We start from the raw sequence: 14,729 nt of genomic DNA on the forward strand, positions 1-14,729 counted from the left end.
GAATAATTTACTCAATGTACGGACTTGAATAGGTATGGAGAAAGAATACAATTCTGATGAACATCTTTCCTAACTTTAAACCATGCAGTGTTCCTTTGCTGTGTTTGCACAATACCTTCTTGGTCTATAGGTTTCGCATGAGCACAATTAAGTGTTCTGGAATTTTCATTCTTAATGTTAGTCATAATGATCCAGTCAAATGTCTTTGCATAGTTAATAAAGCACAAACAGACATTCTTCTAATAGTCTTTACTTTCAGCCATGATCTGACATCAGCAGTATCGCTGGTGCCACAGCATCTTCTAAATTGAACTTCTCAGTCCTTCACATTCTGTTGGGATCATCTTTCTTGGGAATGAGTAGATAGGCATTAACCTTATTTATTTCATTCCATGAGGTGAGGTCTGGGTACATTCCTAGAGTTATTATCTCCTCTCACCATTTTACCTACTTTGAAATCTCAGTGCCCCAACAGCAGGCTTTCAAAGCCCATCATGATCTTGTCTGTACCTGAGACTTGAATTCTGAATTTGGCTCACAGATAAAACCATGGTTGTGGGCATTTAAAAATTGGTTATAAAAATAATCTAACATACAAGTTGAGCTCTCTAGCTTCTCTGGAATTGTCACCTCTGATGACCCTCCTCACCTTCATACATGGCATCTTCAAAGAGTAGACAAGTGGCTACCTCCAAATGGGTCTCAAAGTCTTGTGGCCTCATCTGTGAACCAGCAGTCTTCACATTTGCAAGCCTCTCTCACTGGATGGCTTTGTCCTTAACCTCATGTCCTAAGACCCTGCACCCCATATCTGTTGAGCTATCCTTCGAGTTTCATCTTCCTTTAAAATAGTTTCTTTGTATAAAAGCCTCGCTGTGATACTGTGGGAAAGCCCAGCATATTCAAATAGAACCTTCACTAGTGTCCAGTAGACCTATCTCCTTGGCCCTGACTTCATCAAGTACCTACCAGGCCTTGAGCTGGTATCAGATACCATGATGAGAACCCTTGTCTTCACAATCCTCTAAGTAAGAAACAGGTAAGAGTTCATGACCATTCATTTATACCTGTTATGTACCATCAAGTTGAACCAACTCATAGCCGACCCTCTAGCCAGTTTTCAGAGGTAATAAACTGCACAGAAGACTGCTTATTTTTCTCCCATGGAGCAGCTGGTAGATTCAAACTGTATGTCTTTGGACTGGCAATGCAACTCCTTGTACAAAGGCTTGTGGTTCGAATCTACCAGTTGCTCCAGGGGAGAAAGATGGGCAATCTCCTCCTGTGTGACTGATAGTCGCTGAAACCCTGCTAGATCAGCTATGGGTCCCTATTGGCACAATGCCTTACAGGGTTTGTTTGCTAACCTAAAAGCCAGAAGTCTAAATCTACCAGTTACTCCATGGGAGAAAGATGGACAGTCTATTCCTGGATAGATCTACAGCCTTAAGATGCCCAATGGAGGGACTGACTAATGAGTAATGCTGGGCTTTTCTATCCCCTTCCCCCATTAGGTTGAGGCCCAATAAGCAAAATAGGACTTTCACTCTGCCTCAGCACCTGGCAATACCAAGCACTTAGGACCACAGTAAATGGCAGCTTTTTTTTTTTATGAATTTTCAAAAGTTTATGCTTATTTACTAAAAACAAGTCATAAGAATAGTATTATGTGAAAGCAGGACATATGTATGCTCCTATTCCACTCTCCAGAAGAGCACACTCTTAAGTTTTCTGGACATCCTTCCATTTCCTATCTGTGCAGATGCTCTACACACTGTTCTGAAAATTACTTTGTTCTCCTTCTCCCCCATTTTATGAGAGTCAGTACCAAATGAAATCTCTATAGTGTTTAAAGCAATGTTCAGACCCATTAGCTGTTCTTTACAGTATCTTCCCCTGCCCCTTTCTTGTGTACTATTGAGTCAGATCCAACTGGTATAGGAGGAGATTGCCCATCCTTCTCCAGAGGAGCATCTGGTGGATTCGAACTGCATGCCTTCAGGATTGCAGCACAGCTTCTTGCCACTAGGCCAACAGAGCTCTCTAGCTGCTCTTTTTTAAAAACACAACAGCAGACCACTCTGTAAACCAGTATTTACAGATCTACCTTTTTAGGGACCAAGGCCATTTCCAAATTTTTCTACTGCACAAAATATTGGAATGAACACTAATTCCTTTATCTAAACTCGGTTGCGCCAGTACTTCTGCAGAAGGGAAACTCCCAGGCTGAAGGTGTACACATTTTACACACATTCTTTCATGGAGTATTCCTAACTCCAGGAGGTATGACTGTCCCTAAAGGAGAGGACAAAGAAAAACTGTAGTGTCCCTATGGGAACTACATTGTGGGGAGGACATGACTCTTTAAACAGGAACAATCATATAGGCTCATAAAGCACCCTCCCACTCCTCTGCAGAGAGCTGACTGGTGGTCCTCAATCATTTGAGGTAAAGGAAGGGTCCGGACCAAGGCTTGCGGAGGCCCTCCCACACCTTGTCCAGACCTGAGGTTCCTGAATGCTGTTAAGGCCTTGTCCCCACAGTGGCTGGGGGAGGTGCTTCTGCTCAGGCCTGATGCTGATCTCTCCTGACAGCTGCTCCTGAGGTTGGCAGGGCTGTTGGGGGGAAGGGACCGGATTTAAAGAACCCGCTGCCCCACCTCCTGCCAGAGCTCGGTGAGGAGGCGCTGGTGAGCATCCTCTGAAGGAAGGGGTTCCCTGTTGGGGGGAGGTCAGAGATCTCAGGACCCTGATATCCTACCCTTGGCACCATGAACACCATTGCACCTCAAGCCCACCCTCACCCCCACAGGCCGCCAGGGAGATCAGTGTCCTCACCATGCGATTTCGACGCCTGACCCCAGGCTACTTCCGAGTACTACAGGTAAGTCCTCTGACTGACCAATGGCTTCCGGCACAACTACCTTCTCCTTTCCCCCTACCACGCTAGGTTGACACCCCCTACAGCCAAGCTGGCACGTTTCCTGCCGCCTGAGCAGCCAGGGCCCAGATGGGCAGTGAAGCGAGAGATACTGGGGTGGAATCTCCCTGGGGCAGTGACGGCGTTTCTATCTTTTCACTCAGCTGTACATTCTCAGCTCTTTCCCATCCTCCACCTCCCCAGAAACCTCAACTGACCCTCTACACAAACCTGTGTACTCCTAGATGCAGGTAACAGGGGAACTGAAGGCAGAGCCCCGGAGCCCAGTGGCTGGGGTTGTGGCCACACTGCTGGCTGTGCTGGGGCTGGGAGGCTCTTGCTATGCTGTCTGGAAGATGGTGGGGCAGCGACAACCACCGCAGGCTCCATGATGAAGGAGGCAGCCTCTTACCGTGACCTGGAGGTAGGTGACTCAGGGGAGGAACTATATTCTCATATTAACCCTTCCTTCCTGAGGGCTCAGTCCCTGCCCACACAAAATCTAGAATAGTTAATCCTAACCCTACTCAACTGCTGGCAGCTCCAGCTCAAATGTCAAGATCCCAGAGGGAATGCCGATATGCAGTTCCTAAGATGGACCAAATAGAGAGTAGAAACCTTAGACCCTGTATATTGACTTAAGAGAGAAATTCCAACATGGCAGGAATTTAGAGGAAGGTAGGAGGATCTGGCCTGAATGTTGGGGTTCAGAGGCAATCCTCTTTGTCTTGTTCCTTTATTAGAGGGAGGCACCCAGAAGAGGCCAAACCACTCCTAATTCCAAGTCCAAAAGATGTTAGTAATGTCTTTCAGTTTAGTCTTTGTATCACCACCCATGGGCATCTCCTCTGCCCTGCATTCTCGGGCCATGTCAGGGAGACGTGTCCATCTCTGGGACATCTGTGGAAACCTCTGTGGGCACAGGCAGCCGATGAGGGGGGATATAGGAGCCCATTCCCGCTGCTCTCTCTGCCTCTTCCTGACTGTAGGGTTCAACACTCAGCTGCTTCAGCCTGGGAGGAAGAAAAATAAAGAATTGGAAGCTGATCATACCCACGGCTTGCCTGCCTACCTATCAACTTGGTGCACGCCTGCCGGCACGCAGACACTCATCCATCAGTCTTATGCCCTCATACCTTTTCTTGTGGTCTTTGGATCGAAAGTGGGTCCTTAAGTTTGCAGAATCGATGAAGTACCTCCTGTTGGAATAGGGGGCGAGGAAAAGAGTGACTCTTGACATGACTTTCAGATCCCAGATCTTCCCTGAAGCAAGGTTCCGGGCCTGGGAGATGCCAAGGAGGGCAGATGCAGACCTCGGAAAAGGAGAAACCCCACGCATCCCGGGACCCGACCCTGACATCCCCCGACCAGCACTGCAGACCCTCCACCACTCCAGGCTGGGCCCAGCAGAGGCTTACGCGCAGGCCAGACAGCGATGCAAGCCACCCCCTGGCAGGTCGGGGTCGGGTTCCGCGTCCGGCTTGGGCAGTGGCCGTGAAGAACCCTGAGGTCGAAGCTCGCGGTGAATCTCATCCAGGTCTGGCCGCCGCTTCTTGGCCTTCATCTGACGGGCCAATGAGTGCGCCCGGTGGGCGCCGGTGCGGCGAGAGCGACCCATGGCCTGTACCAGCCAAGGACCGCGCTCGGAGAAGAACACGTGTGAGCACTTCCGTACCGCTCAATGACGTCACGAGACGCCCGGGGGTGGAGCAAGCGAGCCCAGACGGCCTCTGATGACGTCACCCCCAGTCTGCCGCTTGAGCGCCCTCCAGCGGGCGGCTCCGGGGCTGCGGAAGCTGCTCTGGCTGTTCTGCCCACCCCAGCATAACCCAGCATTGTTCAGTGCCATTTTCTGACCCGGTCACCCATTACTCGTCCCAAATGCTAAGCTCCACGGTTGGGAGACCTTAATAAATTACTAAATAAATTACTATTAACAAATTAATAAACGAGACTAAATGTTTGGATTCCGGTCCCAACAGAGCTTCCTGAGATCCCTCCGGCTCTAATCACCTTACATAGAGCCTTTTTGAGTGTTCCATCCTCCCCTTTGACGCTCCACCCTCCATCAAAACCTATTATCATAGAATCAATTCCGACTCATAGCAATTCTGTAGGACAAAGCAGAACTGCCCCATAGGGTTTCTAAGGCTGTAAATCTTACAAGAACAGGCTGCCTCATCTTTCTGCTTGCAGAACTTCTAGTAGGTTCCAACTGCTGATTTTTTGGTTAACAGAACCTTGAGCACAGCATCACTGGTGCTTCTGTATCTTTCCACCCCTAGCCATGAGAGAGAGGTGTTCCTCTCCAGAGATACCAGTGCTTAGGCAGATTGGAAGAAGAGTCAGCTCCTTTCACAAGAAGAGGAGGTTGGTTACAGAAGCAGCTCCTCACTTTTGCCTCCATTATTTGTGTCCTGGACTGTCTGCAAAGGCAGAGGCACAGTCTAGTTGTCACGTGCCCACAGAAGACCTAGGAACTTTCTCCCATTCACCAGAACTTGGTGCCATCCAGACTGGCCAAAGCCAGTTCCTTGGGACTGGGCTAGAGGAGCTCAGTAATAATTCAAAGGCTCTAGCTCTTTAGAACCTGTTGCCAGGAAACAAGGAGACAGGCATGAGCATCCCTGGGGAGAGGGAGTTTTCCAGTCCAGATGAAGCAGTGAAATGTAAGCCTAGGGCATCTGCTAGGGGCTTTAGTACCTTTTCATTCCAGTTCATGGAGGCTGAATAGGGACACAAGACATAGCCCTGCAAAGGGCACCACTGTCATGGCTACAGTCACAAGGGGCACCACTGTTGGTCCTGGGCCTGAACACTTCATGAATGGAAAAGAGGAATTTTCTGGAACAACTCCAAGAGATAATCTCCAGGTTCTCCTAGGCCCCAAAAGGAGGCCTTTGTGGAGAGAGATGTCATCATTATTCTTGACCAATATGGGTCAAGAAGGGCCTGAGGTGGCTGAAACCCTCATCAACCCCATCCCAGACTCCATTGGATCTGGTTCAGCAGCTGGGCACTGTGCCAAAAGAGGAGGTTGGTGCATCTTTAATGAAGCTACCTGATCCCTGGGACAGTTTCTTGGGCTCGCCAAGTTCCTGGAGCTAGAGACCCTGGGTGCCCACTGAGCCACTATCTTCTTGTGCCTGGGTGCCAGGCCTGCTTCCCTTGCAGCCATGAACCAGGCCTTCTGGAAAACCTACAAGTCCAAAGTGTTACAGACCCTGAGCGGGGAATCTGAGGAGGACCTGGCAGAGGAGGTGGGTAGATTGATGGGGCATAAACAGAGGGGCAGCTTTAGTGAGAAGTGCTAAACTGGGGTAGGGGACAAGCAATGAGAGAGGGGGAGAGAGGAGGGGGAAGAGACTCAGGGATGGCATAATGCAAAGGCATTATGAAAACGGAAGTGAAGACTTGAGGACATGGGAAGAGTGAGCTAAAAAAATCTCAAGGGATGCTGCATGAGATTCTTCTATGAACTGTTGATGATAGTCCCATGTACATATTAGCTTGACACAACTTTCTAATGGACAGAGCAGAGCAAAAGTGAGACAGTTTGCTCAACAGATACTGACCCCTTTATTACCGGAGGTAAGGGGAATGGGAGGGGCATCCACTTTCTAAATAACATGCCTCCAGAAACTCTGTGAACTTTGATGAATGTCAATACTTGTAGAGGGGCTTCAAGCCTTTTGTTCATAGGGTTGCTATGAGTTGTGCTCTACTTGAAGATAATCAATAACAACAACAAGGGGAATAGTGTTTGTGCTTTGAAGGTCACCGTATCGGCATCACATCAGAGTCATCTCTCATGGTTCTCATGAACCATGCTTTGTGCCGACATAAAAAGACCAAGCAAAATTCTGACACTGGGAATTGCCTCAGGCCTAGATGCTATAATAGATAGTAGCCATGTACATAAATGTAAAAGGGGCAGAAATTATTCTTGGGGTAGGAGAAGCTTGAAGGAGGAGAGATGCATATATATCAATTTAGACAGTTTGGTATCCAAAGTCTTAACCTATGGATGATATTAAGGTTGCCTTCTAGTCCATATGGAATCCTCAGTGAAAGATGTGTGTGGATGTGAACTGGGTGCAGATATTCTCAGGTGTGTACATTCTGAGCATATGTCTATGCCTGCATACCTCTGTGCAGGCATTTCTGATGTTATGTTTGTCTGGTGTGTATTTTTGGGTGCATCAAACATCTGCATTCTGGGGGGCTGGAAAAGGTGTGTGTGCTGTGAGTGGACTTCTGTGAAGCTGTCTGCGGTTGTGCAAGTGCACACATGCACAGGTATGAATGACATAACTGTGCGCATGCTCATTACAGGTGCCTCACATCACATATACCTATGTACAGGAGTGAAGAGCTCTAGTTGTATCGAGTCTGGCCCATGGGTGTCTCTAAGCATACATACCTTTGTCCATGTGTCCGTGGGTCCGTGTGTATGTATCTGTGCATCTGTGGCTGGCAGATGGCAGGCATGTGTGCTGAAGGGTATCTGCAGGAATTTACAGGCATGTATGTCTATGGGACTTGTAGCTTTGTGAGGAGGTATACCTATGTACATTTCCATGTGCCTTTGTGATGTGTTTAGTTCTGTGAAGTTTGGGTGCCAGGTTGTGGGGGCATTCTGCCAGGGTCTCATGCTGAGTGTGATCTTATGTCCCAGAGGGAAACCCCAGTGTTGGAGTCTGAGGTGGCAGAACCAGCCGAAGAGGTTTTCAATCCCATGTCACAGCTCGCCCGCAGGGTAAGTTCTTTTCTCTTCTCCCAAGGCCAACCTGATCCTGTTCCCCAGAGTCTGGCAGAAACTGCTATGGAGTCCTGGGATCTTAACCTCCTGACTCCAGCCCCTCCTTCCTAGGTTCAGGGGGTCGGGGTGAAAGGTTGGCTGACAATGTCATCTCTGTTTAACAAAGAAGATGAGGACAAGCTGCTGCCACCGGAGCCCTGTGCTGACCAGTACGTGTGTGGGGGAGGGAAGGGGAGAAATGGGAAGGAGAGATATTGGGAAGGGGAAGCCCAGGGCCCCTTTTCTCCCATGTCCTTTCTATCTAGTTTATCTTTCTGACATCAGAGGGCTGGAAAGAGGCAGCCCCTGCATGTTTTTCTTTCTTTCATGAGGAAAAAAAAAAAAAAGGCTAAATGAGCAAATTGGAGAGATCAGGTTAGATCCCAGGAAGAACTTCCCTGTTGTTGGGATTAGGGTATTAGAAAAGTACCTATGAACTCTCTCTACTCATTCTTTTGGGAGTGATCAACTTCCTAGAATAGCAGAACAGAGGAAAGAAGTGTAGATGTTTGGAATAGTGTAGCTCAGATCAGTAATTCTCTAACATTGGCCTGATCGTCATCGTCACCGGGAGCTGTGTGATCAAAACAAATCAAAATTCCCAAGACTTCCTTCAGAGATTTAGCAAGAGTGGATTTATGTTTTCGTTAAGCTCTCTGGGGATTCTAAAGTACACTAGTTTAGAAACACAGGTCTCCTTAGGTCTTTGCTGCTGTGGGTGAGGGAAAAGGAAGAATGGGGCCTCAGACTCCAGCTCGCACTCCATCCTGCGTCGTTCTTCCTTGACTGGCCTTTTACCCACGTGGCCCTGTTGGCTCCCGAGACCCTTTCCTTGCCAAGCCTCCATCTCTCAGGATTGCTCTTTTTTCCACCATTTCCTCCTCTTTTCCTCTATTCACCCCTCTTTCTTGGGGATTCAACCCGGCATTCCCCAAGAGTGTGATCTCCGCCCCACTTCTCTTTCACGCCTCCTGGACTCCACCCCTCTCTCGGGATCATTCTCTCCTCCTCTTAGACCTGGAGCTTCACTCTCTCCTGGAATCCTTTGCTCTCTTCTCCCCCCACGAATCCAGACTCTGATCCCTTCCTCCCACATCTCTCGCCTCAAACCTTGACCCCAACCCGCCGAGATCCCTTCTTAGTGCTCTGAGCCCGTCTTTCCTTCCAGACCCTGAGCTCCCTGGCCCTCTCTCCTGAAGCCCTCCAGATAGCCAACTCTTCATTTGCCCTTTCTCTCCCCCCACCCCACCTCTTGTCTTCACTTTTGTTGTTAAGTTCACTCTAGCAGACTATGACTTCTAGCGATCGGATCCTTGCCCTGTCTTAGACGCCTTCCTCGAGACCATTGTTATAGCCACTATGCTGATGCATGTTGTAGAGGGTCTTCCTCTTCTTCGCTACAACTTCCACTCCAGGTGCCTTGACACGCCCCTCGCTTCCGCTTCCGGTTTCCCTCCGGGAGTCTCTCTTTCGGCCCCCAGACCCATCTCTCTCCCGCAGCCCCCTGGCAGCGCGACCCCCCGCGCAGGCGGCGGCGGCCGAGGCGGAGCCGCGCGGACCCGGCTTTTGGGATGCGTTCGCCAGCAGGTGGCAGCAGCAGCAGGCGGCGGCGGCGTCCATGCTGCGCAGCGCGGACCCCTCCTCGGAGGCCAACCCCGAACCGGGGGAGGAGACCACAGCGGAGGCCGCCGAGCGCCTAGAGGCGCGGGACGCCGACCCTGCAGCTGGCTTCAAGTGGGGCTTCCTCACCAACAAATTGGCTGAGATGAGAGTGAAGGCTGCGCCCAAGGGAGACTAGCCGGCTAGTGGAACTGGGTGCTTGCTCCCCCCATCCTATAAAAGCCCCTAGTGAGACACCCCGTGGCTGCCTATTTTTGTCCAGACATCGGAGAGGGCTACTTTTAGGTGGGGCAGGCCTGGGCGGGATCCAGCCAAAGGGGTACTGACCTTTCCCACAAATATCCCATAACCCATTTTGCTGTCCAGTTCATTGGGAGTCAGAGATCCTATAAGACATTATGGGGCTACTTCAGGATTTCTAACGCGATAGTCTTTACAGAGAAGCTGACTGGCTGGCTCATCCCTCTCCAGGAGCAAATGGTAGTAGATGCCAATAGTTGAACACTCAGTTAACAGCCCCAACTAATCAATAAAACCCAATAAATAAAAAGTCAATGTCTGGAGTCAATTCCAAGTCATGGCGGCCCTCCATCACTTGGTTTCCAAAGCAGTAAATCTTAACAGGAGGAAGCTGCCTCTTCTTTCTCCCTCAGAATGACTGGTGGGCTCCAGAGGCTGACCTTTCAGTTAACCAGCCTGCCCAACAGTTAACATCCTGTACCACCAGAGTTCTGTTGTCCACAAACACAGGAGAAAATGACCAGACACAGATGTAATAGCAAAAGTATCAGAAGATGTAGTATTAATTTAGGGAGCTCTGGTGGCCTAGTGGTAAGAAACTGCACTGCAATCCCAAAGGCACGTGGTTCAAATCCACCAGATGCTCCACAGAAGAAAGATAGGCAGTCTCCTCCGGTGTGGTTAACAGCCTCTGAAAACTCACTGCAAGGTCAGCTATGGGTTGGTCCAACTCGACGATACACAACAATAACGACGACAGTATTAAGATGCTATGTGCTGAACTAGACTCATGGAGACCCTGTGCACAATAGCTCTGAATCCTGCTCTATCCTGAGCCAATCCCATTATCTCTGACACATCTAACTTTTTTGCCCCTGTTATTATTGTGTAAATCCATATTACCCAGGGTCTTCCTTTCCTGCTCTGTCCCTCAACCCTTCTAAGCATTAGATCGTTCTCCAAAGACTAGCTGCTCCTTACTACATTCCCAAAGTATGCGACATGAAGTCTCAAAATCCTTGCCTCCAAGGAGCAGCTTGGTTTCACCCTCTCCAGGACAGACCTGTTAGTTTTCTTGTTAGTCCATGGTATGTTCAATACTCTTCCAGCACCACGACTCAAAAAGATACAATGCTGAAGGATATTGGGGAGCCTCAGACGATGCACTTATCACCATGCCCAGCCTCTTTTGTACATCAACAAATGTTACATGTAGCTCAAATATATATGTGTTCCCTGTACTGGGTAAGGGCCGACTAACAACTCATACCAGCAGGCCCCACACAAAGTGCAGAGGGATTCAGAAAACTTCCTAAAGGAGACTATATTTCATCACTAAATGATAGATTGAGAGGAAGGGAAAGGTAAGTGAGGCGAAGGGAGAAGGAATATGAACAAAGACTGAGAGATAAGAACACATGAAGCACTTTGTGTGTGCTTGTGGTAAGGGAGGCAGGGGCTGAGTGAGGTTGTCACTTGGAAAGCTCATGATTCCAAGGGTCTGTTTGATTGTCTCAAACTCCAGCTCCATCATACTTCAGTCCTCATGCCTAGTGACCACAAAAGTTGTAGCAAAGCACCAGGAATTGGGACATTTTAGAGGCTGGTAGTTTCTAAGACTGGATAGGGACTCCAGATTTCTTTCTATGTCCTGCAAAAGTACCATTCCCAGCTACCAGCTCTAGTTGGGGACAAGTTGGTGTTGGTGGAAGAAATAATAGTATTAACTCATTTACTGACTTATAGCAACCCTTAGTAGGGTTTCCAAGGATGCAGTTCTCTGACAGCCATCTGATATTTTCCAACCACAAAAGATGCAGGTCATATGCCAACCAGAACTGATAATAGTGATCAACCAAACTCACTGCTGTTTTGAGTCAGAAATGATTCAAAGCTGACCCTCCATAGGAATTCCAAGACGGTAAATCACACAAGAGGAGAATATCCATTTTTCTCCTGCTGAGCAGCTAATAGTTTGGAACCTCTAGAGAGGTATGGCTTTTGGGTTGGCTGCCCGATAGGCTAGGCCATCAGAGCGCTATAATTGTATTCAACTCAACCCATTGCTGTATTGTCAGAGCCGACTCATAGCTGACCCTCATTGAGATTCTAAGACTGTAAACTGAATGGGAGGAGATTGCTTGTCTTTCTCCCTCAGAACCAGTGTTGGATTCAAACTGCTAGAGAGGCTTGCAACTCCCTACTAGCTGTGGCAATAGAGCTCCTCTTTAAGGAGCTCTGGTGGCCTAGTGGCAAGAAGCTGTGCTACAATCTGGAAGGCACACGGTTCAAATCTACCAGGAGCTCTGGGAGAAGGATGGGCTATCTCCTCCTGTGGGATTAATTGCCTCTGAAAACACATTGGAGGATCAACTATGGGATGGTTCTGACTCTATGTTACACAACAACAAAACCAACAACGTAGTGAATGGGGAGCTCTGCTATGCTGCTAGAGCACTCTATAATAGTAAAGTACTAATTAATAGAATACTAATAGGCAATTTGTAGTGCCCTTAATAATTTCAAAATACATACTTTAAAGTTATTTCTCCTCCCTTCCTCTTCTTCATTTTTATCTGTTTCTTTTTAAACCAAAAGTTTAAGTGCTGGGTCACAAGTCAGCGTGGGACCCACACAGTAAAGCCCGCCTGTTTAACCTTGCAAACCTACCCAGCCTCGCTTCTCAACAACTGCCCTCTAATCCAGACACACGATCCATATAAAATAATGTTTTCACTTTATTCAGCAGATACTCTTGATCTGCCATCTTAGTCATTACCTCCCAGACCAGACTAGCGTCCATAGAAGCCACAGAAGTCCTCCTGCACTACACAGCACGAGGAAGGCCTTTGGGATCATCCCATAGAACGGATGGGAAAAGCGAGACTCAGAGGAGAGGGCTTCCCAAAGGTCTTCCTCCTGTCAGAAGCCGGGCGTCCCGGCGGGTGCTCGGGTCCAGCCTCGGCACCGCGGGAACTTGTTCAGCTGCGAAGGTGGTCACACCTCCGACTCGCGTGGCGGGCCTCGCGCGCGCTGACAGCCGTACAGCCACTGGATGACGCGCGCGTTGCGCTCCACCACTGACACTTGGGGGCGCCCGTCGCGCGCCGAGCCCGCCGCCTCCGCTTCGTCGCCGCCTGCACAGTCTGGGCCCTCTGCGCCGCTGTCACTGGAAGTCCAGTCGCTGGTGTCCCGGGATCCGGGCGGCGGCGACGTTCCAGACGGAGGACTGGAGTCGGCGCCCCAGCTTTGTGGGGAGAAGCGCTCAGCGCCCAGCACCTCCACCAGAGCGCGTTCGAGGCCACAGTAGTTGAAGAAACGCTCCTTCTCTGACAGCGGCAGCGAGCAAGTGGGGCACAGTGCCCGCTTTCCGGTTGCTTCTGGGACATCTGGGGATGCGGTCCAAACCCCAGGTCGCTCGGCTGGGCCTGGGCTGCTGGAGGTGGCGTCCCGAGGGGAGCCCAGGAAAAGGCGTCGTACCAGCCCCTGGCCCTTGGCATTCTCCTTGTTCAAGGTGGCCTTGCAGTCTCGCTTCTGACGATAGAAGATGAGGGAATCAGGTCTTGGCTGCCGTCTACCGCTACCCCGGCGGGCAGATCTGGGTGTCCTGGGTGATGCAGGGGGGCCCAGCTCATTGCAGGGGTGCGGGGTGAGCGGCCCACACGCCCCACGCAGGGCTGGCTCCTGGCGCTTTGCTATCAACTGATGCGTCTTGACGTACTTGGCTTTGTCCGCCTCCAGCCTCTCCACGGCGCTGGGGGTGCGCCCCCTGGATGGGGTGGAGGGAGAGGCCAAAAGCATCTTAGCAGAACGGAGCTGGACGGTGTTCCATAAGCTGCTGGAGGTAGGTAGCTGGCTGAGGAGTTGAGAGCAACTGACTGGGGCTCCTGGAGGCCTGTAGGCGGAAAGGAATGGTTGGGAGAGGGTAGGAGATGTGCCTACCTTTCTCTGGCAGACCTTCCTGGGTTAGGATCCATCAACCCCCTCCCCGATCCAGTAGGCAGGATGCCATGCCTAGGGGCAGAGATTCAGTTCACCCCTTCCCCCAACTCAAAGCCATTCAGTAAGGCTTCCCAGGCCACCTAGAAACTCATGCTCCTTTGAAGGTATCCGAGTCTGGCCAGAGGTTTGTGCCCAGCAGGCATCATCAGCAAGCAGGGCACTTGGAAAAGGAAGCAGGGCTGGGGCCCAGTTCCCGAAAGTCTCCTCAACCGGAAAAAATACCTCTTTCCAGCCTAGCAGCTTTGAGTCCAAGACAAGGAGGCTCCCCAGCCACAGGCTGGCTCCAGCGCAGGGCCCACCCTTCCCGCCCCCATTACCGAGGTCAGGGACATAACCACAGGGTAGGAACCTCCTGTAATTGCAGCCAACTGTCCTGCCACTGCTGAAGGAGTGGGAGGTGGTCATCAGGTCATGTCTGTCATTGACCCACCATCGAATCTGTGCCCTTGTCGAAGAGATTCTAGAGAGTTCGGCAGCAAACATCACCTATCCAATCTCGGAATTTCCATTTCTTAGAAGAGAAAACCAGGAGAGAGGATGAGGCCTGTTCAAGTCAGACTGAGAGCCATGTCTAGCCTTGTGGTTCAGAATGAGTTCAGACTCTGTCTCCTCCTTGCCTCACAGCACTTTCCTTTGCTAGTTTCCTTCTAATCTGCTGATACAATTACCAAGTGATTTCTGTTAAAATTGAGCCCATTGCCTCACTACAAAGTTTTACCACTTTCTCTTTCCCAAATCCTGCACTCCCAGGAACTCCCTCAAGGTCTCTGCCCCCTTCTTATTCTGAGACCTTGTGACCTTCTTTCAGTTCCCTTCAGCTGAGGATGTGGCCAGGAGGAGTTGTAAATCAAGAGCTGACAGGTCCCTTGGTTGTAACAGAATGGGCCACCCACATGGCTCATAACCCACCCCCATACCCGACAGTCCAGCTGAGAGGGACACAGGACATCAGTCCTAGTGACTGAGAGGACCATGGATCTGGAGGAAACACCAGCAAGGGATGTGGAGGAGGTAGCAAACCCAGGTGGGAGGTCTGGGGGCAGAATTCTGCCCCCCTCCCACACTTACCCTGTCTACTCCTGGTGGTCTTGTCTGTCAAACTTTCTTCAGCTCCTTTCCTATCACGTTAGTTCTTATCAAGTTGATT

General features: G+C 50.1%; 2 protein-coding genes across 2 annotated transcripts; both read right to left on the bottom strand.

The window, feature by feature from the left end:
• Nucleotides 1-3,790: 3,790 nt before the first annotated feature.
• Nucleotides 3,791-4,537, bottom strand: ZNF593 (zinc finger protein 593). The gene is made up of 3 exons (XM_006883647.1): nt 4,338-4,537; nt 4,056-4,118; nt 3,791-3,932 (listed from the first exon to the last, which is right to left on the bottom strand). Exons 1-3 carry the CDS (start codon nt 4,535-4,537, stop codon nt 3,791-3,793), a joined length of 405 nt encoding a protein of 134 aa, XP_006883709.1.
• Nucleotides 4,538-12,577: 8,040 nt separating this feature from the next.
• FAM110D (family with sequence similarity 110, member D) lies at nt 12,578-13,471 on the bottom strand. The gene has a single exon (XM_006883491.1). The coding sequence runs from the start codon at nt 13,379-13,381 to the stop codon at nt 12,578-12,580; it is 804 nt and encodes a 267-aa protein (XP_006883553.1). The 5' UTR covers nt 13,382-13,471.
• Between the last annotated feature and the right edge of the window lie 1,258 nt (nt 13,472-14,729).

Source organism: Elephantulus edwardii, unplaced genomic scaffold, assembly GCF_000299155.1.
Source record: "Elephantulus edwardii isolate Elephantulus edwardi_28Jun2011 unplaced genomic scaffold, EleEdw1.0 scaffold00028, whole genome shotgun sequence".
NCBI lineage: Eukaryota > Metazoa > Chordata > Mammalia > Macroscelidea > Macroscelididae > Elephantulus > Elephantulus edwardii.